The sequence below is a fragment of the Plasmodium malariae genome (genome assembly GCF_900090045.1).
Source record: "Plasmodium malariae genome assembly, chromosome: 11".
In the NCBI taxonomy this organism is placed as follows: Eukaryota; Apicomplexa; class Aconoidasida; order Haemosporida; family Plasmodiidae; genus Plasmodium; species Plasmodium malariae.
The window spans coordinates 1,472,108-1,497,978 of record NC_041785.1 but is presented as its reverse complement, the minus strand read 5'-3'; the positions used below and the strand labels follow the sequence as shown (position 1 = coordinate 1,497,978).

The 25,871-nt window shown below is 25.2% G+C and overlaps 7 protein-coding genes across 7 annotated transcripts; 5 read left to right on the top strand and 2 right to left on the bottom strand.

Annotated features, from left to right (window-relative positions):
* Window positions 1–99: 99 nt before the first annotated feature.
* PmUG01_11039700 (ribonuclease H2 subunit A, putative) lies at window positions 100–1,023 on the top strand (the record flags this gene model as incomplete). Its single annotated transcript, XM_029006057.1, has 1 exon — window positions 100–1,023. One exon carries the CDS (start codon window positions 100–102, stop codon window positions 1,021–1,023), a length of 924 nt encoding a protein of 307 aa, XP_028862584.1.
* A 4,056-nt stretch (window positions 1,024–5,079) lies between these two features.
* Window positions 5,080–6,561, top strand: PmUG01_11039600 (hexokinase, putative; the record flags this gene model as incomplete). Its single annotated transcript, XM_029006056.1, has 1 exon — window positions 5,080–6,561. The coding sequence occupies one exon, from the start codon at window positions 5,080–5,082 to the stop codon at window positions 6,559–6,561; it is 1,482 nt and encodes a 493-aa protein (XP_028862583.1).
* Window positions 6,562–8,691: 2,130 nt separating this feature from the next.
* Window positions 8,692–9,772, top strand: PmUG01_11039500 (conserved Plasmodium protein, unknown function; the record flags this gene model as incomplete). Its single annotated transcript, XM_029006054.1, has 2 exons — window positions 8,692–9,509; window positions 9,718–9,772. 2 exons carry the CDS (start codon window positions 8,692–8,694, stop codon window positions 9,770–9,772), a joined length of 873 nt encoding a protein of 290 aa, XP_028862582.1.
* Window positions 9,773–9,848: 76 nt separating this feature from the next.
* On the bottom strand, window positions 9,849–12,499 carry PmUG01_11039400 (conserved Plasmodium protein, unknown function; the record flags this gene model as incomplete). Its single annotated transcript, XM_029006053.1, has 7 exons — window positions 9,849–9,891; window positions 10,085–10,221; window positions 10,319–10,373; window positions 10,621–10,754; window positions 11,013–11,438; window positions 11,620–11,778; window positions 12,443–12,499. 7 exons carry the CDS (start codon window positions 12,497–12,499, stop codon window positions 9,849–9,851), a joined length of 1,011 nt encoding a protein of 336 aa, XP_028862581.1.
* A 1,182-nt stretch (window positions 12,500–13,681) lies between these two features.
* PmUG01_11039300 (CPW-WPC family protein, putative) lies at window positions 13,682–15,866 on the top strand (the record flags this gene model as incomplete). Its single annotated transcript, XM_029006052.1, has 9 exons — window positions 13,682–13,769; window positions 13,985–14,008; window positions 14,157–14,212; window positions 14,344–14,360; window positions 14,825–14,952; window positions 15,114–15,144; window positions 15,269–15,344; window positions 15,615–15,695; window positions 15,822–15,866. The coding sequence occupies 9 exons, from the start codon at window positions 13,682–13,684 to the stop codon at window positions 15,864–15,866; spliced, it is 546 nt and encodes a 181-aa protein (XP_028862580.1).
* An 890-nt stretch (window positions 15,867–16,756) lies between these two features.
* Window positions 16,757–18,490, bottom strand: PmUG01_11039200 (conserved Plasmodium protein, unknown function; the record flags this gene model as incomplete). The annotated part of the gene is made up of 1 exon (XM_029006051.1): window positions 16,757–18,490. The coding sequence occupies one exon, from the start codon at window positions 18,488–18,490 to the stop codon at window positions 16,757–16,759; it is 1,734 nt and encodes a 577-aa protein (XP_028862579.1).
* Window positions 18,491–20,505: 2,015 nt separating this feature from the next.
* PmUG01_11039100 (anaphase-promoting complex subunit 11, putative) lies at window positions 20,506–20,775 on the top strand (the record flags this gene model as incomplete). The annotated part of the gene is made up of 1 exon (XM_029006050.1): window positions 20,506–20,775. The coding sequence occupies one exon, from the start codon at window positions 20,506–20,508 to the stop codon at window positions 20,773–20,775; it is 270 nt and encodes an 89-aa protein (XP_028862578.1).
* Between the last annotated feature and the right edge of the window lie 5,096 nt (window positions 20,776–25,871).

Below are 25,871 nucleotides of genomic sequence, written 5' to 3'. Positions count from 1 at the left end.
GGCGTAGCTGCAAGGCATTATATACATACATATATATGCTTATATACGTACACACACTTATGTACATATATATGTACACACCCTGTGTAACCACGCAAAATGGAACCCATAATTATAGATAACTTGTACAATTTTGGGGAGGATGAAGTTAGATTAGGCATTGATGAGGCAGGAAGGGGACCAGTTTTAGGCCCTATGGTATATGCTGGATTTTATTGCAAAAAAAATGATGAGAAATTACTAAAAGAAATGAAAATTGATGATTCAAAAAAAATAAATGAAGCAGATAGAGAAAAGATGTTTATAAAATTAAACAATTCTAAATTACCATTTGGTTGGAGGGTATATGTATTAATGCCACAAGATATTAGTGCCAAAATGCTAAAGAAACAAAAATATAATTTAAACGAAATATCTCATGATACAGCTATATCAATAATTGAGCATGTTATAAGTAGAGGTTGTAATTTATCAGAAGTATTTGTAGATACTGTTGGTAAAGCTAGTACATATGAAGAAAAATTACAAAAATTATTTCCCCATATTAAATGTACGGTTAAGGAGAAAGCAGATTCTTTATACCCTGTTGTAAGTGCTGCATCTATATGTGCTAAAGTAACACGTGATTTTCTATTAAAAAAATGGAAATATGAAGAACCTATAATTAACACGGATAATAGTAGGTTCAGCAACAGCAACAGCAACAGCAATAAAAATAATAATAGTAGTAGTTATGAGTTTGGGTCAGGTTATCCGGGTGATCCAGTAACCAAAAATTTTCTAAAAAATAATTTTGATTCCGTCTTTGGCTTTCCAAGTATTGTACGTTTTAGTTGGTCTACTGCTGACAGTATGTTGGAAAATTTAGGAGACAAAATTGAGTGGTATGATGATGAAGAAAACAATGACTCCAAATCTATGAAGAGAAAAATACCCTTCGATTATAGTAAATTTCAAAGACCTTCAATTGAAAGATCCTTGTTCTATTCTAAAATTGGGTTAGACCTGGTTGAAAATTTATAGACAAACGGGCAAAGTAAAGTGGGGGCCACTTGCTCTTATCTCAAAGAAATTTGTGTTTTTGGAGGGAGCAAACCCTTTTTTAACAAAATAGTTTATTCATCCTTACTTCCTTCTGTCGTTTCTCTCTTCCATCTTTTCTTTTCTTTTTTTTTTTTTTAAATATTTGGTAGTTCCTTCATTTTTGAACTTACGAAAATTTTGAACTTTTGATAGGACATACGTATAGCGTGCAACTTTTTGTCCTTTTTCATTTTTATGCGTAACCGAGTGTGTACATTTTGGGGAAAACGAGCAATCGCAATTTGTGCAATTTAGGAAAAAAAAATATATTCACGTATATATGTATATGTATATGTATATATATATATATATATATATAATGTATGCTACATTTATGCATTTGTTCACATGAACCTATATGCATACATATTTGTGCCTAAAAAATGCACCATACGTTTAAGTATTATTATTTTATTTTATTTTTTTTAATTGTCATGAAACCTTCCATATAGAATAACACTGCTGAATCTTTTTTTTTTTTTTTGTATATAAAGCTTTTAAAATGTTATTGTTTAATTCTTATAATTTTTTTTTTTTTTAAATATCAAAGAGGCATAGAGACTGCTTAAGCATTGTTAGGCCTGTTCTAATACTGGATGAGTAAAATGTGCGCTTCCTTTATGTGATATAATGTATACATATTTTACTATTGTCCAAAAAATGTATAACTTAAGCATCTATTTAATGCGGTTACGCATATATATGTGCAGTGCATATATATATATATGTATTCCCATGATACATACATGCACATATATCGCACGCATATATAAATGCAAACCATAAATGCTAAATTATTTGAATATTCGTGGAAAGCTGGATAAAAAAAAAAAAAAAAAAATTTATAAAAATTACAAAATGGAAAAAAAGGAAAAATATTTATATGATGTAACAATGCACACATGTTTACGAATGTTTAATTGAATATATTTTGTTTATCACATTATTGCTTATCTATTATTATAGACATATCACATTCAAAAAGGCATTTTTTTTTCTTTTTTTTATAATACTTAATGGAAATACTACAGTTAATAAATTTTTCATTGAATTTTCAAAATTTCCTCAAACCCTTATCTTTACAGATCCAAAAAAATGGGATAACACTCAGTTTTTTTTTACTATTGAGTGTAAGGAGAAAAGGACGAATAATTTTTTATTATTTTTCATAATTTATTTATCTATTGATCTAATTATTTCTTATAATTTTTTTTGTCTATGTATATCTCGTTTTACATGTGCCTTAATTGCACTATAAAAGCCCTTACCTAAATAGATAGACAAGTTGTTATTCAATGTGCAAAGAAATATCCTTCTGTCAAAATACACAACAGGGGTTCCCATGCATTTGTAAAAATCGCTCCATTTTTTCTCATTGCATAATATAATAAAAAAAAAAAAAAAAAAATGTGTTATTATGTACCCCTTTACTGTTGTAATGCAATGTGAAAAATAAAAATAAAAAAGTATGATGTAAATAAAAAAAAAAATAATAAAACAATATATAACAAAACAATATATAACAAAACAATATATAACAAAACAAAATATAACAAAACAAAATGAAACAAAACAAAATATAACAAAACAAAATGAAACAAAACAAAATATAACAAAACAAAATGAAACAAAACAAAATATAACAAAACAAAATGAAACAAAACAAAATATAACAAAACAAAATGAAACAAAACAAAATAAAACAAAATAAAACAAAACAAAATGAAACAAAACAAAATATAACAAAACAAAATGAAACAAAACAAAATATAACAAAACAAAATAAACAAACAAAATATAACAAAACAAAATGAAACAAAACAATATATAACAAAACAAAATGAAACAAAACAAAATATAACAAAACAAAATGAAACAAAACAAAATAAAACAAAACAAAGTGAAACAAAACAAAATAAAACTAAACAAAATAAATCAAAACAAAATGAATCAAAACAAAACAAAACAAAACAAAATGAAACAAAACAAAATGAAACAATACAAAATGAAACAAAACAAAACAAAACAAAACAAAATTGTATCTTGTGGAATTACATAATAACATATTCGCAGTATCATATTTCTGTAATTAAAAGTATAACTACGCAATTTTTTCGTTGTTTGCCAATTTAATTATAATGCTAAGCATTGTAAAATATATACACTATACATGTTTATACATAATATAAAAACATATATTACTTTTTAGATATACACATAAAACACTGCACAAGGTTAAACATGTTTACCACAAAAAAAATATAAAAAAAATTCCTCTTTTTCACATTTTGACAAGTTATAATTTTTATTATTTTTTTTATAATAAAGTGTACTAATTTTGCAATTTTAATTTTTTTTTTTTTTCCATATTTGTATGTACTTAAAATGATTCATTGGCAGTACAGTTAATGTATTTTTCACACAATATATTATACTTTTTTTACATATTTATAATTCGCGTTTTGGGGGTTACAATAAAAAATATATATTTGTTTTTTCATTTTCTTTTCAAAATTTTCTTTTTCCCAATGAATTATGAGAGATAATAATATTTTTAAATGTAATATTTCCTAAATTACTAAACCTTTTTTCATAAATTTTTTTTTTTTCTTAATCTTTTAAATATTTTTTGTTGTCTTAGCTAAATGTATATTTCTCTTTATAATTTGTCATTTTTTTATTTTATTATTTTATTATTTTATTATTTGTATATATCTTTATTCGCAAATGCGTATTTTTTCCTTCGTACGCTTGAACATCCGTGCATATTTGATTTTTTTTTTTTTTTTTTCGCATTCATTTAAGAAAAATAAAAATATATAAATATAAATACATATAAATTTACAGAAATACATATATCCTTATGTAATATATACATGATACGTATATTATATATAATATATATGCATATATATATTTTAAGTATACAATTGCAATATTTTAAAGGTAACAATTTTTTTAATAAATAATTTTTACGCTATGATTTCCTTTTAGTTTATGTACATTTTTTAACTACCTTCATTTCAATGTTTTATTTTTCTCTTCCATTCGTTGTTGTACATTTTTATAATAATAATTTTATTTGTATTTATAATATATGCACATAATTTTTGCTGGAATATTGAAATATTTTATGTAAAATTTGTATATATATATATATATAATATGCATATTTGTATGTATATATATTTATATATTTGTGCCTGCTATACATAATTGCCGAGTTATTAACGCTTTTTAATAATTATGCAAAAATAAATACATACATCTTCGTGAAGTAATTTTAGAGGTTAAAGTGTTTATATTTTATGCAAACAGAAACATTAATACAAATGTAAGTGCAAATGTAATTGTAGTAAGTAGTAGAAGCAAATTACAAACGTAAATGTCAAAGGAAATGTAAAGTCCAAACCAAACAACTACTTAGCTGTTACGTACTTATATTTTGCTGAGTACATTTTTAATTCAATTATTTTCCTTTTCATTTCAGCATTAAAAATAGTTTACATGAATTATAGCTAAGACGTATAAAATTGTGTTAAATATACATATACATTTAGCTATATAGAAATAATATATATAGGTATAAATACGTGCATAAATATTTACATACGTTTACATTTGTACCAACGCGCGTATGATTTACCCCCGCCGAAACCTGACAAAAACAATTTTTTGACGCCAAAAAAAAAAAAAAAAAAAAAGAATGTACAAAAAAGGGCAAAATAAGAAAGAGTACAGAAAAGAACAAAAAAGTATATAAAAGTATAGAATATCATAGTATTATATAATAATATAGTATAATATAAAATAACATAGTATTTTATATAATAATATAGTATAGTATAGAATAATATAGTATAGTATAGAATAATATAGTATAGTATAGAAAATATAGTATAGTATAGAAAATATAGTATAATATAGTATTATTTAGAAAGATACTTAGGAATACATAAATATACAGATATATAAATACACAAGGGATACCCCAAAATGAGTGAGTACAACATAGAGAAAGATGATTCTGCATACTACAAATTAGATACCATAAAGTGCGATATACCAGTTAATCAGGAGCTGTTGGAAAGAATAAATAAATTTGTGAATCAGTTACGAATATCATATTTTACCTTAGAAGAGTTTGTAGACAATTTCGTATATGAATTAAAGAAGGGGTTAGAAGCACACCGTAGGCACCCAAATTTATGGATACCCCATGAATGTAGTTTTAAAATGTTGGATTCATGTATATGTGATATTCCAACAGGTCAAGAAAAAGGAACTTATTATGCCATAGATTTTGGTGGTACAAATTTTAGAGCCGTCAGAGCATCTTTAGATGGAAATGGAAAAATTAAGAGAGATCAAGAAACGTATAGTTTGAAATTTACTGGTTCCTTTTCACATGAAAAAGGATTACTAGATAAACAAGCTACAGCTTCTCAATTATTTGACCATTTTGCAGAAAGGATAAAATATATTATGGCTGAATTTAATGATATAGATAATAAGGAGGAAAAACATGTTGGTTTTACATTTTCCTTTCCATGTACATCCCCATCAATCAATTGTTCTATTTTGATTGATTGGACAAAAGGATTTGAAACAGGTAGAGCTACTAATGATCCAGTGGAAGGTCGGGATGTATGTAAACTAATGAATGATGCCTTTGTAAGGTCTGAGGTCCCAGCAAGAATATGTTGTGTAGTTAATGATGCAGTAGGTACTCTTATGTCCTGTGCATATCAAAAAGGAAAAGGTACACCCCCTTGTTATATTGGAATCATTTTAGGTACAGGTTCTAATGGTTGTTATTATGAACCCGATTGGAAAAAATATAAATATGCAGGTAAAATTATTAATATAGAATTAGGTAATTTTGATAAAGATTTACCTTTATCTCCAATTGATTTAGTTATGGATTGGTATTCAGCAAATAGAAGTAGACAGTTGTTTGAAAAAATGATATCAGGTGCATACTTAGGGGAAATTGTAAGAAGGTTTATGGTGAATGTATTACAAAGTGATTCCTCTAGTAAGATGTGGAATAATGATAGCTTCAATTCAGAATCTGGTAGTGTAGTACTAAATGATACCTCCCCAAATTTCGAAGAAAGTAGAAAAGTTGCTAAAAATATGTGGGATATAGACCTTACGGATGAACAAATATATGCCTTAAGAAAAATTTGTGAAGCAGTCTATAACCGTTCAGCTGCCTTAGCTGCAGCTGCTATAGCTGCCATTGCAAAAAGAATAAAAATTATTGAGCATTCGAAATTTTCGTGTGGTGTCGATGGCTCATTATTTGTTAAGAATGCTTGGTATTGTAAAAGGCTACAAGAACACTTAAAGCTCATTTTAGCTGATAAGGCAGAAAATTTAATTATTATTCCAGCTGATGATGGGTCAGGAAAAGGAGCGGCCATTACGGCGGCTGTCGTTTCTTTGGCTAGTAAAAATAAACCAATGCAATAAAAACACGCACAATCTGTCGTTTTATCATTATCCTTACCATTATTACCATAGGTCATTACTATAGGAATTGCCTTGTCCATTAATATGACCATTACTATGGACATTACTACTTAATCTATACATACTTTGCGCATTTTTGAGGACCTACTTATCATGTTACGCTTGTTCTGCATTTTTCCTTCATTTTTTAAGTTTCCCATGCATAATCATATATTTGATAGGCATATGAACGTACATGTTTACTTGTATACATATATATATATATATATGCACATATATGTATGCCACTCGTTGGGTATACATCCCATGCGTATAAATATTCACAATTGCTACTTTCATTCGTACCCTATTTGTCTTTCACTATACGCGCATATATTATTTCGTAATACTGTAATGCTATAGCGCTGCATGTTTTGCACCTGTATTTACACGCATATGTACAAACCGTATGTGTTGTAGATATGTGCAGATATGCGGAACGTCAAATTTTTTTTTTTCTTTTTCTTTATGCATATCTGCCTTTATGTCATGCATTTTTTAATGACATATTCACCTTCTACTTTTTAAGATTGAATAAGAAATATTTTAATGATTAGGATTAGTTCACTTTTTAAAGGCTCCCATTATTATTTTATTTTATTTTTTTTTTTAGGATATTTCGCAATCATGACATCCTTATGTGCACATTTCCATACTATATACATGTTTATTTATTTTATTTTTCATCATTTAGCTTTATTTAGTGTTTCTCATTCCCAATAATTAATATGAGTTATTTATATATATATATATATATATATATATACTTATATATATATACTTATATATAAATGTATACATATATACAAATATATTCATATAAAAATATATACACATTTATGTAGATATTATTATGCACGTTTAGGCTATAAGTTTGTAATTTACATAATTATGATGGCCAGTTAAAGCTTAGTTTGAACATTTGTTTGTATGACGATAATTCATAATCTGAATTTTCCATATTATAAATCAACACTTAATTTTTTATTAATTATAAGAAGTTAACAGAAACTATGTATAAATAATCAATATTTCTAAATAACACATTTTTTTAATAATAATATCATATGAAGTGTTACGTAAGGCAATAATTTGTATTATATCGCTTAAGTAGTATGGCTATGATTAATTTTTTTTGCATAAAGGAAATAGCTATTTCCAAAATAAAAACAAAAAAAAGAAAAGAAAAAAAGAGGGTAAAAAGAAATAAAAGGATTTAAAACGGAATAAAAATATTATGAACAGTATAGGAAAAACGAAAGAGAAGTTGAAACATTTTTAATTTTTCAAAATATTAAAATAACAACTAGTTTAAAGGAAATGAAAGCAATGCAATTCAATAAAACGTTTTATTATATTTTCTTATATTTTTTTATAAGTATTGGGTGAATGAATGTGTATGTATTTGTAGGGGGGTTGATAATTGGCGAGACTCCTTTATTATTTATAACACCTTTAATTCTGACATGCTTTACCATATGTCAAAAGAAATAAAACTTTTGTATTTCATAAATTTTCATGAGCGTTGACCATTATAAATTTCCAGTGATTCGCTTTACTTTTGTTTCACAGAATACGCGTACGATATGGATATGGGTACTCATATGTATATATATGCATGTAAGGGGTTAAAAATATTTTATCTTCTTTAAGTGCATATTATTCATATGTATATCCATATCTATATCTATCTATTTATATGTATATATATATATATATGCAAATGTGCATATTTTCATAATATATGTACTTTTTAATTTTTTTCATTCCACTTATATGCTTCTTTAATTGGTGTTCTTTAAATCAATCCTTTATTGCAAATTTTGTTTATGACCATAACAATTAATTTTTTTAGCATTTTTTTTTTGTACATAATGCACCTGCTTCTTCCTCGTAAAGTGTGCAACGTTATGTGAGGATAGGTATATACATATGATGAAAACATAAAAAATTATATATATTTACACCAGGTGGGAAAGGAGGAAACCCATTTATTTTCCTTATAATAGGCATGAAATAGAGTAAGTTACTTCTATCTTTTCACCCATTCCCTTTTTTTTTTTTTCTTTTTTTCAAAATATTTTTCGTTAAATGCCTCGAGGAGGTCATAAGGGAGGTTTATTTCCAGTAAGTGGAGTAAAATGGGGAATGCATGAACGAGTTAAAAAGAGAGGATTATATCACAATAGAAGAGAAGATATTTTCACACCTCGATGGGGATATAGATATGAAAATAGGAACATGAAATATTTGCCTGATGGAAGTTCAAAGTCATTTGATATTGATGTTTCTAGAGCATGGCCTAATGAGAAACCTCGTTGGAATTATTTTTATAATATTAATGAAAGCAGATATATATGGCCAAGTATATGTGCACAAAATCCTGATATAAAAAATTATATTTTAAATGTTTTAGAGAGCAGTGAAAATAGACATTTTAGTGGTATTGGTTTGGAAGAAGTACAAAACGAACAAGGCAAAAGGCGAAGAAATGATTACATTATGAATAGTATGAATGACGTAAACGATATGAACATTGCGAATAGTGCGAGTAGTGCGAACAGTAGATATAAGAACTGTTATTTGACCAGACTAGCCAACGAATTTAATAATTCTATATATCCACAAATTGAAGTTAACTTAAGTAATAAATTGAAAAGAGGAAGAATTCAAAAATTATATGATATAGTGAAGGAAGAAAATATATGGAAAACAACACAACAAATAAAAACTACACAAAGTGAAAACATTTTTCCCTATGTTGATGACAACTCTACCTTAATTCGTGAATTGCCTTTATCCGAAATTTTATATACAAAGAGCAATTTACGTCTAAATGTCAGAAGACATCCTAAGTGGATGAATGTGCAGTTTTTAAAAAAAAAAGTAAAAATACCGTACTTGTACAGGTATTCCTTTAAAAACACAAATATGCATGTATATCATTTCTAATTTGATCGCTTCTTCAGTTGTATATAGTTTTATCATTTTCCCCACTTATTCATTTATCTGCTCCTTGTTGTTCTTCAAACTCATCCGTCTTTGAATGTCCGTCCTCTACTATGACTACGTTGAGTATGAGTTCATTATATTATTCATCCCTTCTATTTTCTACAGGAGACGAGTAGCCAGAGAAGAGTTACAGAAAAAGGAGTTTGGCTCATTCTTTTAAAAACGTACATACAGTACATGTGTACGTAAACATATATGAAGAATATATGAGCTTGAGCAGAACATCAAAAAAACATCTACTTCTTTTTAAATCCATGGAGAATCATTTTTGCACGTTCTCTGTATAATACAAATAAGCAGAAAAATTATTTTTCCATTATTAAATTTCAAAATGGGAATAAACTGCTATGTACATTTCTTAAGCATGCGTTAATATACATATATACACATACATATAAACATATACACATATGTATGTACGTATATATATACATATATATACGCACATATGCGCTTATGGATTGCTCGGTACCTTCTGTAGTCTTGTATCATTTTAAACTCGTCCTTATCCTCGGAGTTATTCTCATCACCTCTAATATCAGGAGCTATGTCGCAAGAAGTAATTTTCTGTTCATCCAATGTCAGAATAAGTTTTAGGAAATCTGTGGACTAAAAAATGCAGGTAGACATTATAACTCACTTTTCTTTTTTTCTATATTTGAGCATAAATTTTTTTTTATAAAATGTATGATTATTTTATACTTACGGTAACATTGATTAAGTCGCTGTCTGAGACGTTTTTGTTACCTAGCACCTTCTTCCTAAAAGGGGGAGTACAAACACATATATATATATATATATATATATATATATACATATATATAAATATATGTATATATATAAATATATGTATATATATATGTACATGTATATAAACATACGTGTATATATGCACAATGATGTTCGGGCGCATATCCATGCGTGTTCTTCAGTTTAGATGGTTAACTAAGGAACTATTTTAATTTTTCCTTAAAGTATGAAAAAATTTGCAATGATATTTATTATTACGAGAAATATTCATATTCCTTTGACCCATACTGGAGGTACTTTAGCTTTTCTATGCACTTTATAAAAAGTCGCATAGAGAGAATGGATGATTCACTTTTTGTGCTTGAAATTTTGTCCAGGACGTCGTCGACCTCCTGTACAAGGTGAAACGTGTGAATGTACATATGTAAGTACATATATATTTGCATAAATACATACATACATATTTGCATAAATACATACGTACTTATTTGCATAAATACATACGTACTTATTTGCATAAAAGCACACATGTATATACACATATTACATACGCATGCAATATAAATATGTAGTTCATATCACGAATAGGTTCATATATATATATATATATATGTTTATCCATTTTCGGCTAATGTACAACGTATTATTACTGATATTTCTTCCCCCCTGATGGCTTCCTCATCCCTTTTTTTTTCATCGCTTTCTTCATCTGACTGCATATATTTCATAAAAAGTGTTGAATATGATTGATCTTCTTTTTCTTTTTCCTTTTGCTTTTCTTTTTGTTTTTTTGTTTTTTCATTTCCATCCTTAATATTAATCTTTTGTTTTTCTTTTAGCATTTTTGTTTTTGTCTCATTTTTAGCTATTTTCGTAATTTCTAATTTATGAACATATTCAAAAAGCTCTCTTAATGGTTTAGGTATAAAATATGGATACTTTTCTATAATCCTTTCCTTTGCGTTTAGTTTAACAAACTGATAGTATTCATGCAGTGGATGATCAACAAGTAGAAAAGGAAATTTTATTAGTAGCTCGTTGTCTAATTTTAAGTAGAACTCCGCGATATCGCTCTCCTGTAAAGCGGAATAGCGCACACACACAAACACTCATACATATGAGTACATAGACACATACACGTAAATCTAGTCATACACATATATACCTACACGTGCATATGGATCCATACGCACGCGTAACACGTTATTGTGCAAAGTCTTTTTATTTTTTTTTTTTCTCTTTTCCTATGTGTATTACCAAATTAGCGAATACTGCCGTATACTCGATGATCAGTTGTTCCCGTAAACTTTTTGGCAAACATATGTTTTTCTTAATATCAGAAAGGTATGAAGTAAAGATTTCCTTTTCATTTTTATCGTAACATAAACCATAATTTTCTTTTGTTGTTTCGTTATGCTAAAATTTTAATGCACATATTTTTTAGGGGTTATCGAATAAAAAAAAAAAAAAAAAAAAATGTAATAAATATATATAATTTTACTTCAAGTGTTTATTATTTTTTACGTGGCTTTTGCTTGGTATAGAAAATTTTAAAATGGTATTTATCTGAGTACATAGCATAGCCTAATAATACTTGTATTAGACTTAACGAATATTCGATAAGTAAAAGTGCAAAAAGACGGCCCTTAAAGTGGTAGTAAAAAATGGGACTTGTAAAAGTACACATCGTCATAAATTTTGTGGCACATACTTTTTATAAGTGTGAAAATGTATGTGCATTATTTTGTTTTTCTTTTTTTCATATTTTTACATTTTTTGCATTCATTGCTTTTTGTCCTTTTTTTCCATTTTTTCTTTTTTTCCATTTTTTCCATATTTTCTTTTTTTCAAGTTTTTCCATTTTTCCTTTTTTTCCATTTTTCCTTTTTTTCCTTTTTTCTTCTTTTTTTTACTTTTCTTTCTTTTCTTCCATTTTTTTTCTTTTTTTTACTTTTCTTTCTTTTCTTCCATTTTTTTTCTTTTTTTTACTTTTCTTTCTTTTCTTCCATTTTTTTTCTTTTTTTTACTTTTCTTTCTTTTCTTCCTTTTTTCCTTTTTTTGTGTTTTATTTTGTGTTTACGTTGAGGTAATTTAATATGTCAGGAGGGGGTTCGTTGTTGAAACAATCTTTACTCATGTTCTACTCCAAAGCTCAGTTCGTATAAATCAGCCAAAAAAAAAAATAAGATATAAAATAATGTGTAAACGCAAAAACATAGTACAAATTTTGTAAGTATTTTTAAAATGATAAAAGGGAGAAAAAGAAAATAAGAAAAGATAAAAAAAAAAAAAAAAAAAAAAGAGGCGTATTTTCCTTTGACTTATAAAAAAAAATGAGAAAATTAAAATGTACTTGAATAAAAAAAAATATTTTTAATGGTAAACCGTGAGTGAATTTTTTTTTTTTTTTTTCATAATATATCCTTTTCAATGAAAAAAAAAAAAAAAAAAAAAACGGTGCAATTATGTATAAGTAAATTTTAGTCATACAATTAAGTGCATAGTCACAAAATACGATTATTTTTTAAATTTATTTAAAATAAATGTAATGCTATATGAATTATAACTGTAAGGGTTCAAATATCTTTTTAACCTTTTATTCTAAGACTTGTGCTATGGTGTACAAAAATATATATTGTATAAGGGTATTTTATATGCACATACATGTACATACATACATACATATACATACATACAAATACATACTTATACATACATACAAATACATACTTATACATACAAATACATACATATACATGCATATACAATGTGCATATATCTCTTTTTTTGGCGGGAGAGGACTTCGGGGATAAAAATTGTAACAATGTAAATATTTGTTGTAATAAAATTCTTTGACATATTATGTTAAAGTGTTATAAGCACTGCTTTCTACTGTCTACCTTGATTTGATTCAATTGCATGACTTTTTATTTTGCTGTTAATGCTTGATCTGATAACGTGCTCGACTTCACAAATTTTGTATGTACACTAGTGTGTACTAAGTAGAATAAAATTAAATGTAAAGAAAAAAAAAGAAAACATAAAATAAAACAAAACAAAAATAAACGTGTGAACAAGTGAATGAATGAGCTATTTTTTCCTTACATGCAGAAGTGTGAAGATTCGTACTTTAAAAGTACTATTTTGTTTAGAAAACTTTCATGTCTATTTTTTTTTTTTTTTTTTTTTTTTTTATTTAACATTTTGTTCATTTTAGCTGGTTAAACTTATCCAATTTGTGTTTATTGGAAAATTCTTAAAATACTCTTTTTTTTTTTTTTTTTTTTTAAATTTAGTTTTGTAAAAATATTTTTTTAAAATGAATCTTTTTCAGTTGTCACTCTTTTTGTTTTTTTTTTTTAACATATCCCATTGCATGTGGCCATGGACCAAAAAGAGAAAAGCAGGTAAAATAATACAACATAAAAATGAAAAGCAGATGACAATGACAACAAATGAAAAGCATACGGCGAAAAATGAAAAACGAATTACAAAAAATTTAAATAAAATAACAAAAAATGACCTTTTTTTTTTAAAAATTATTTCCCTCTTGCCCATTAACGAATCTACCTCTTAAAATAATACAAATTTGCAATTTCTTTTTTTTTTTTTTTTTTTCAAGTGAATCAAATGGCTATTATAAAAGGTTTGCACCTAATTCAACCGTTTTGTTTTTTCTGCTTTGTCCTTACTTTTAAATAATACATCATACACTATCCAAACTTTTATTTTACGCCTTATTGTGCATTATATTTTTATGCTTCATCTTGTATTTTATTTTTGTACTTTCAAAGATATGTCAAAAGAGATCAAAAATAAGGCTAAGTCACTCCCAAACCCAAAGGACATTGTACTATGAAATTTATTCGTTTTTCCGCTGTTGCGTTATTCCATTATTTTAATTTTTTTTTTTTTCTTTATTTTTTTTCAAAAATGTTTCTTCCCATAATTTTTTTGGTTCACTTAAATCCATATTAATAGTCAAATAAAATTCACAAGTAAAATGTAAAGAGGAAGACTAATCCTTTAATCTTATTCTTATATTCTAATAAGAAGCATATAAAATAAGTTCCATATACGTAGTATACATATATACTGTTTTATCTGTTTGTGCCTATAGCATTTTTTAATTTTTTTCATGCTGGTTTTGCTGTAACTGTGTGCTAAACGAGGGCTTCATAGTGTGTATACAAGAGAGCTTCCTCATATATATATATATATATACACATACTCATATATACATACACATACTCATATATACATACACATACTCATATATACATACACATACTCATATATACATACACATACTCATATATACATACACATACTCATATATACATACACATACTCATATATACATGTGTACATACATACATGTACCCATACATATGTGTAGATCTACTCATGCAGACATGTGCCCTTCCTTTATTTTTCTCCTATATTGCATTTTTTTTACTAGAATAGACAACAAAGTTTTAGACAAACTAAATGAGGATATAATTAAGGAGGAAAATTTAGCTAAACACAAACCCCATGTTTGTGAAGAGCCAGCTTATGAAAGGGATTATTCATATTTATGTCCTGAAGGTAATTATATGAAGATAGGAAAGAATAATATCGAAATTTTTATTAACATTAAAATGTATTATTTGAAAGGAGAAGGTGTACATAATTTATTTAAAACTTTTGTGATGTTCTATTGAGTATAATAATTTTTTTTTTTTTTTTATTATTTGATTATGCAATAGATTGGGTAAAAAAGTCCAGTGATCAGTGTTGGTAAAAAGAGAAGATTTTTTTTTTTTTTTTTTTTTTTTTCATTTCTCATTTCTCATCTTTCCATTCTTTCTAATCTTTTCTTTTTCATATTTTTTGTATGCACCTATGCCATATATTTTACTAGGGGAGTAAATTATGACGGTCACTGCGAATCTTTAAAATATTTTCAAGATTACTCAGATGAAGAAAAAAGAGAATTTGTATGATTGCATATGAAATATAAGAGTACCTCTTATTTATTTTTAATTGTTTTATTAGCTATTGTTTATCTTTTTTCATAAGTGTCTAATGTGAAAGTGGACTCTTTATGCGTTCACTAGTGCGCTTATGTATATTTACGTGCATGGACAGGAGTGTATATTTATATATATATATATGTTTATACCCCCGTGTGTGCTTACATGTATCCACCCTTACACATTTATAAACTAACAAATACACATAATTCACACTCACCTTAACACGATCAGGAGCTGAACTGCTGTGTGCTATGGCCTAAATTAAAGAACATATCAAAAAAGACGAAGAAACGAGATACTTTGAGGGGATCGGTTAAATCATTATATTATACCCCTATCGATTTTACAGCTTTCGTGATAATTTTTGTTTCATTTTATCAGCAGATAGAACATAAAAATTTAAGTTCATTATAATAATCTTGTGTGCTTATTTTACAGATAAACTCAAAGAACGGAATAATTATAAAACCTAGATATATGTGAAATGAAAAAAGCGGAACATAAAAAGGGGGTAGATGATGAGAAGAAGCAAAGAAAAATCGAAAAGAAAAGATGCAAAAAAAAAAGATAAAAATAGAACAGTCTATAGAAAGTTACAAACCATATGGTATTAATACGAACAATAAGGAACTAATAAATTATTTGATCCTCATTTCCCGTTTTCTACGAAAATTGCAAAAAAGTTATTAACGATAGTTGGGAAGCTAAATGAGTTCTATTTTTTTTTTTTTTTTTTTTTTAATCCATAACAACTTAAATTTTTGTTATAAAAATTGGTATAATCTAGTTTTTTATTTTGTTCTCAAGTTTTTACAAAAATGGATAAATAAGTAAATATATAAATATGCATGCATAAATATATACATATATATATATATATATATATATATATAAGTATGTTTAGACGTATGTACATACACATGTATTTAAAAATTAAAAAGTATTTTCTTCTCAACTTTAAACAATGATGAAACAAAAAATTAACGTAACATAAAATGAACTTAGCTAGATTTATATCCTTTCTTCGCTATATTTACGTACAGCGACATACACTGGTATAAATTCATTTACATAAATACGTGTACATCAAGGCTAATTAACAGGATACGAACATTGAAAACTTTGGTAAAATTTTTATTTTACCCCACAAATGGGAAAAAAACACAAAAAAAAGATATGAAAATAGTGTTATATTTTTCGCTTCCTCTTTTTCACTTTTACCATTTTACAGTGTTATAATACTACAATTTCACAATATTACAACATTACAATTCTATAACATTATATCATTTTAATATTATAATTTTTCGTTTTCTTTTTTTTTTTTTTTTTTTTTTTTTTTTTTCCCTCTTTTTTTTTTTTTTCATTTAGACTTAGTTAAAATTTAGTTTTAGGTTGATCTTTGGTTGGAATTTAAAAAAAGGGACTTTCTGACCATGTTGTTGAATGTCAGGTACATCTCTGTCATTTACAAAACCAAAGACGAATGTGAGTAAACCTAAGTCATATATAAAATAACTCTGCAGATTACCATAACCTCCTTTCCTTACAAGTGAAGTTAAGGTTAGGTTCATATTTAATGAAGGGTTAAACCATGTATTCCTTTTATTCGTTACTTGTTCTGCTGTCATTTTTCTTTTTTCAAATAATCTTTTTAATGGACTTTGGTTTAAGTTATCATAACTGTTCAAAACTTGATCCATCTTTTCTTCAAACTGATTGACAAATTCATTCACCAACTTTTTGAGGTTATTTGAATCGTCTTGTTTAAGATAATCATAGATAACTAATTTATTTATTTCTTCATTAAATTTTTTTATTAACGATTTTTTTAAATTTTCTAATTTATAACCCTTTCCTATTAAATCCTTGACTCTCCTTACATATTGTTTATTTAAGACAATTTCTTTTCCATCCTTAATAATTTTTTTTTCTAATAATAACAGTTGCTTTACTATTTGTTTCCGTATTAAAGACACAAATCGTGTATGCAATTTTTCCAAAACAGTATCCTTAAATGTTGTTCCTGTTTGCTCAAGAGTTAATATATGAAAAAAGAATAGAGCGTTTTTTATAAGATTATTGAACAGTATACCATAATCTTCAATTATATTACCCATATTAATAATTTTTTCATATCCATAATATACATCATCAAAATAATTTAACGTTTTATTATACGCTTCTTCTATTACATATATATTATATACACAGTTTTGATTAAATGGGGAAAAATTTTTAAATATGTTCATTTGCTTAAGCGCATTTTCCATATCGTTTATTAGCAATTTACATTTATTTACATTATTTTTTTGCAATAAACTTAAGTTTAATTTATTTTGCTTCATTAAATATATATTATGCAAATTGTTAAAATTACGTTTTAATTCAATCATAAAATTATTATATAGTTTATTTAACTCCATTTTTTTGTTACTCTCACCTATCAAGACAAAATAGATATGCATATTCTTCCCTTTCTCATTCAGTTGATTTAAAAAATTTTCTATTTTTTTGGGTAAATAAAGGTTGGAAAAGTCCTTTTGTTTTTCACTCCCTCGCTGCGATACCTGCTCTGATTCTCCTTTTTTACCATTTTCTTTTTGGTAGGACTTTTCTATATATATATCATCAAGTGAGAGTGGTATTATAATACTATTTGTTGACTCAACGATAAGGTCGACCAGTTTTTCATAATTATATATTGTTTGGTTATTGTCTAAGAATTCTTTATTTTCTAACAAATCAATATCAAGCACAATATTTAAATTGTTATTCTTATCATATCCATACCATAGATCTAATTTTTGGTGAAACCCCAAATTTATAAAATTTCGTTTCTCACATGGAATGTTAAATAAGTGCTCTAAAACTTTTCGCTTATCATATCCTGTACTTCCATAAAAGGAAAATACATAATTATTTTTTTTTTCATTTTGTGCACCACTGTCTTTTATATTATATTTCTTTTTTAAAATTGGCAATTTGTCACTGTAATCTTTAGCTGACAGTAAATTAATGTATTCATATTTTTTTGTTGTTTTCTCGTGAGAATTTTGTACACAAATAAAAATTAAGTAAAATAATATGGTGTAAACATTTATCATTTCAATATTCTAATATATATTCGACATTTGAAATAAACATACTCATGATGCACACATGACATACACATAATAACGTATAGCAGCGGGTGTGTAGAATGTCTGCTGATATTTCAGAGCTGCTAAAAGTTAAGTTGGCGGACCAGATCCTTCACACGTACGCTTATAGTACGTATCATATGTACACATACATAAGTATACATATAAAAGCAGATATATGCATGCAAATGTGTAATAAACTTAAGTTACAGTTTTTATTAAGAGCTCCGTTTCATGTTTTCTTAATCTTTTATATTTTGTGGGATGTACAATATTCGTCTCTTACCCTGTGTTACATAATAATGCTGCAAATTATTTTCACTTTTTATAATATTATAAATGGCATTATTTTTTTTTTGTGCTTTATTACTTCTTTGCGTTTTGCCTCTTCTTTTTTGCCTTTTCCTTTTATCTTTTTTTTATTCTGCTCAGTTATTTTATTTTTTTTTTTCCGAATTACTACAAATTTTGTGGGATGATTTGGAAGCATGTTGCAATATGAACTTACGGTGTTAACAGTTGATATAAATTATTTTTTGAATGACTGAGTTCTACATTTTAATAAACGAAAAAATGGAGCGCAAAACGAAAAAAATTACAAGAAATGGGGTTTCATATAATTTAATGAAAAAGTGTTCAACGCATTATAGAAAACTTTTTAGTATAGAAGATGTATGTATATATATAATAAAAGTATAATTCACCAAAACAAGATGATATATTCATCTGCTCAAAATATCTTTTTTTTTTAAATAAACATGCGCTTTTATTGACTTAACGACAAATTAGGTATAATGATAACGTAGCTCACATATTATTCAGGACTAAGTGGTGGTTTGTTCGGTGTGACTGTATATACTGAAATTTTTTTTTTTTGTTTAAACTTGAACTAGTAGCTTGACCAGATGTTACGCTTAATTATTTCTTTGGTACCACAGTAAATTGATAAGCATTATAATTTTTACTTACATATATAAAAGTACGGATACATATTTGTATATACTCAAATGTGCATTTACATATGCACTTCTCTCATGAGAACGTTCCCTATAACTTAAAAAGAGCATAATTTATGGAATTCTTTCAGTTAAAATTTTGTAAATATTACTTGTGATATACATTATTACATTTTTTTTTTTTTATTGAAAATTAACATGAAATAATTAATAATTGTATAATATTTTTTATTACCTTTATGCCAATATGTACATTATTCATACGAAATTTTTTCTTCTTTATAATAGAAGAAAAACGCTTTTAAAATATGCTAAAATATTTCAGCTCCCCATACTAAAAAGTAAAAATTTTACACTTCACACATTAATATTTGCTTCATAATTTGAAACATAAATGAAAATATGTATAATAAGAATGGGAATATGCCCAATTCAAAAAAAAGGACAATTAGTGAACTCTAAAAAAGAGGATAATCATCAAGAAATTCCTTTAAAGTATAAGAAAAAATGCAGTTCCCACATTTGTATTAAGATGAATAAATATTAAGAACTCACAAAATTAAATTATGAACAGTTCATGTAATACAAAAAAAAAAAAAAAAAAGATGAATTTCTAAGCAATATTTAGCTAGTTCAAAAATGAAAAATTGTAAAAATAAAAATAAATATATAATTCGTAAAAAAAAACAAAAGAAAACAGACTAAAAGCCCTTTAAAATGGTAACAAATATTAAGTGAATATTAAAATTGTACATTTTGGGGTATACCGTTTTAATTTTTATTTATATATTACGAACAGATTGCAATAAAAAATAATGAACTCTTTTTTTTTTTTTTTTTAAATACGAAAAATATTAAATACGGAAGTAATAACAACGTAAGATAATAAGTATACTCATATATATATATATATATATGTACCCACATTTGCTTATTCATATCTGCGTGTGTGGGTGCATGTAGCATACTTACCGTATGGATATGTGCTAAAAAAATGAAAAGTACAGGAATAACATTAGTAATATGCCGAAAGTTACTGTAAGAAAAATTCATGCAGTTGCAAGGTGGAAGTGGGTCGGATCATCCATAGACAGCGTGTGTGCTATTTGCAATAACGCCTTAGAAAACACCTGTACAAATTGTATTAGGCCAGGAAGTGGTTGCCCACCAGCTTTTGGAAAATGTGGTCATCATTTTCATTTACACTGTATGGAAAAATGGATGAGACAAAATAAATTGACATGCCCATGTTGCAGAGCGGACTGGAATTATGAAACGCAAGAATTAAATTAATTAAAATTTAAAACTAGGGAGAACGAAAATAATAGGAAGAAACGTACTGATATTCATCTATTCTCATTTGATATTTTTTTTCACCTATTTTTTTCTTTTACGCGAACATTTATGTTGTATAACAAAATGCGACATAATTTTAAGTGCTTTTCTTTTTATAAACGAGGTCGCATTTATATTATTCGTATTTTCCATTTTCCAGTGAAATAATTAAACACATAAACATATATATGCTATAGTCAAATATGAAAATATCTAACTCTAATTGTACACTGCTGAACAGTTTTTGGTTTTCTTTTTCGCTCATAAAAAAAAAAAATTTTATTTTAAAATTTCCATTTAAATTTTGGTTATTTCTTAACTTCAGTGTTATAAAAAAAAATAAAAACATAATAAAAATTAAATTTATTGATATATTTTTTTTCTTTTCTCTATTTCTTAATTATAAAGAAACAACCTTTTCAAATTAATTTTTTATTCGTAACATGAACCATTTTATTTTAATAACCATAGTTGATGTAAATTTGACATTCGCACAACATACATCTCTGTGCATGTACATTATGAGAAAAATGATGTTATACATAAAAGTTGTTGACCAAGTATAATAAAAAAAGCAGCTTTATATTTATAGAATAAAAAAAAATAATTATGAAAAACATTATAATCCTAGTTATTATTTATGCATTATAATTATATTAGGATTATACTATGATATTTTTATTTTTCTCTAGAGTCTTTTCCTTTTTTGCTTTTCTTTCAAAGAACTCAACAGTTTAAGTCCAATCCCTTTCTTTCACGTTTCTTTGCTATTTTAATTTTAGATTTTAATATATTTTATAAAACGAATTAATTAAACAACTCTAATTAATATTTTTACGTTTCCTTTTTCACGATATTTGTCATGTGCATAAAATAGATAACTCAGTAATGACATCGCACAGTTGATATAAAATAACTATATCTATATATGTAAATATGCAATCATACATATATGTCTATATATAGACATATGTATACACACATATATATATACATATAAGACATACGTCTCACTTTTGCGTATACCTGAAGTATTATTTACTCCATAATTCACCTCTTTCAAAAGAATACCCAATTAACGAGTCTGCTGTAATTGATGGTAAATATCTTATAGCTCTAACAAAAAAAAAACATTCAATTTTTAATTTTTGCAATATATGTAAACGATGTTTAAGTTTCGTATTTGTATATATAGATAGAATATATGTATGTACGTATGTATGTATTTATATGTATGCAACTACCTCCTTATAATGTAGTAAAAAATAACTCTATTCGATAGAATATACACATTTTTTAAGTATAGTTATTAGCTTTATTTAGATTTTGATTCATTAACTGAAATATACGCGGGATACATGCGTTAACATATATATACATACATTTATACCCATACACGTATGCACTCTATTTGTGTCTATCATCTTATAATTTCCCTTTTTTTTACAAATACCTTGCATTCTGTTTTTTTTAGTTTTTTTATAAAAAAAAAAAAAGAATATATGTAATAAATAACCACGTAAAAAAATACATGTTCATGCTATATAAAAAAAATTATATTTTCATATTAAACATAACTTTATGTGATAAAAGAAATAAATATAGGGGTTAAAACACTATTCTGTAAACGAGATTTACACGGAAATAAGTGTAAATAAACAAACACACATATGTTTATATATACGTACGTGTAGGAGTATGTATATATATGTTCATGCATATATATGCCTCGTTTTCCTTCATTTTGATACTTTTTTAAATTTCTCTTATTAACGCTTAGGATTAATACACGTGAACTTTGCTCTATGTAATTCTATTTATGTTTGTATATTTCATAATTTTGTAAGACAAAAAAAAAAAAAAAAAAAAATGTGTAAAATATTAGATGGACATAATTTTGAATAAAAAAAAAAAAAAAAAATAGAAATAATAAAAATTTTTATAAAGATTATTTTCAGGTATACACACAATTCAAATGTCATTTTGATTATACATTAATATAAATACTTAAATTTAAAAATATTTGTGTGCTTATAGTGCATTCTTTATCATTAAATTTTCATATTATATGGAAAAAAGGGTTAACAAACTGCTTGATTTAACGATAAAAACGTGGAATTACGATATTTGATATATATAATGTTCATATATAGTGTTATTTTCCTAAATAACTGGAAATGAATATCTATTATTTTTTACGTTTTGAAGAATATGGAATTTAAAAAAAAAACAAAACAAAATAAAACAAAAAAAAAAGTAATAATACACATGTGTTGAGCTTAATTTATAAGTAAATTTAAAAAAAAATTTTAAATCCTTATAATATTACGTAAAAATGTAAATGGGTATATAAAGAAATGTACATAAAGGCAAAAAAAAACAAAAAAAAATAAAATAAAATACATTTTTCTTTCTTTTTTTCTTTTTTTTTTTTTTCAATTTGCTTTTATACTTATTTTTATTTTAGTATTTAATATTGTTAATACATATTTCATTTAGTAAATGGAAATGCAATTATGAAGATGGAGAAATTTTTAAAAAATAAGTAACCTTTTAATATTTTTACAGTTAGAATATTTTGAAGCAAACATATTAGTAGAATTATATTTGTTTCCGAATGTAACTAGATACATATAAAATACCTTCATATTTTTAAAGTAATTTTTAAATCTCCCCTACATTCAAAATTTTATGTTAAAACATATCAAATGCAGTATATATACTTGTATATGTACATATATATATATATATATATATATTATATGTATATGCAAATATATGTAATATAAGCGTACATACATATATATTAACACTATACATTTAATACATATATTTATTTATATATACATATATATATGACACGTTTACATACATAAAATGCATTTCTAGTGTTAAATTTAAAAACGTTGCAACACTTATAACGTTTATGTAAATATTTTATACATATGTATAATATATCCATATTTCTATTTTTCATTTTTTATGAATATTTCTTCGCACACAAGTTTATGATTATTTTTACTTCCACTGATTTTTTTTTTTTAAATTTTCATAAATGAATATTTTTCTCTTTTTCTCCCTTTTTATTATTTTTTTCATAAATTTTTTCCTTTTCTTTTCTTTTATTATTTTATTTATTTATTTTTTTTTTTTTTTGAATTAACAAAACGTATGCGTTGGCATTGGTGTAAATAAAAAAATGTTTGGTCATATATACGTACATACATAAATATATTTAAAATTATATATTATTACATAAACATATAATATATATATATATATATATATACTACAAACTTGATCCATATATTGCTGCTATTACAGTACATTGTAGATATGATATATGCATAATAATATTTAATATGTGTTTATGTATTTTCCTTTTTTCTTTTTTTTATTATTAATGTTTTTTCATTTCCTTTTATAATAATTTAGTAGTACAAATTCTTTCTTTTTTTTATATAAAATTTACATACATTCATAAATGTGTTTAGGTTCATTTCAGTAAAATCGATCTTGTTTTTTTCTATAGTATGAAAAATTATTTTGGTTTATGAATCTTGTATTTGCTTGACATTTATATATATTTTTGAACTCTTTCTCTTATATTTTTTTTTTTATTCGCACTTAGTTAATATGAAGAATAATTTAATTTTCGAATTAACACATATATGTATATATATATATATATGAACATACAAACACATACGTTCACATGTATAGATAACGAATCACATCATACACTAATATACGTGTCGCATACTATGTAAATATGTATATATTCATGCGTAATTACATATATTTATGTGTTCGTACATTGCTAATAAGTATGTACATATATTCATATATATGTTATTTACTATTTTTTTTTTAAAGGAATTATGAGAAATCGCTACCTCTGTATATGTTTATAAAAAAATTTAGTAAATGCATGTAGATGAAACTTTTTTTTTTTTTTTTTTTTTTTTTTTTATCATTACATATAATTTGATACTTTTACAATTTTAATGTATTATATGAAAACTTATATTTGAGTGCTTCATACATGTATTTATACTTTACATATTTATATATATGCTTATTATATTCAAATAGAACTTGCACACGTACATTTTATTTATGCGTGAAAATAAATGTATATATATATATAATTACATAATATAATATTTATAACTATACATGTACAGGTATATGTACATATATATGTATATATTTATTTTATATATATCATATTAAATTCTTACATGTTTTTGAGTAAAATACGACATAGCAAATGTTTACATTTATGAGTATATATATATATATATAACAAACCTATACAAGTTTATACAAGCATATACAAACGTATACATAAATATATATATATATATACGTACATCTATATATATATATTTATTTATGTATATATATATATATACATTTATCTATATTTTTTTATTTTAATTTTTTTTTTATGGAAATTTAAAAAGTTCATTAAATGGTAATTTATTCACATTTATAAAATACCCATTGTACATATATTCTATTTTTTTTTTTCTCAACTTTTAAAAATTCTTTTGCCCGTTACTTTAATGACCATTTTCATTTTATATGTAAAACGTTTTCTCGTTTTGTGATACATACTAAATATATCTATATCTATATATTATATATATGCTATTCACATACGTGGTACTCCTTTTTATTTTCCTTTTTTTTTATAAATCTTTATTAATTTAATATTTTACGTATTAATTAGGAGAGCATATATGTACGTGCGTACTTATGTATGTACGCGTATATGCATAAATACCTACGTGTATGTACTTTTATACCTACATGTAAATGAATAGTACGTATAAGTGAAAATACCATTTATGGGCCAATAGATTAAGCACAAAAAAACTGATAAAAAAGCATAACAACATACAAGTGTATAAGAATAAAAACATACAAGCATATAAGCATATATGTATGTACGTATGTACGCATATGCTTGTATAAAGATATACATACGTGTAAATGTATTATATATATATATATATATATGTATAGTATATATGTCCTTTCCTCTC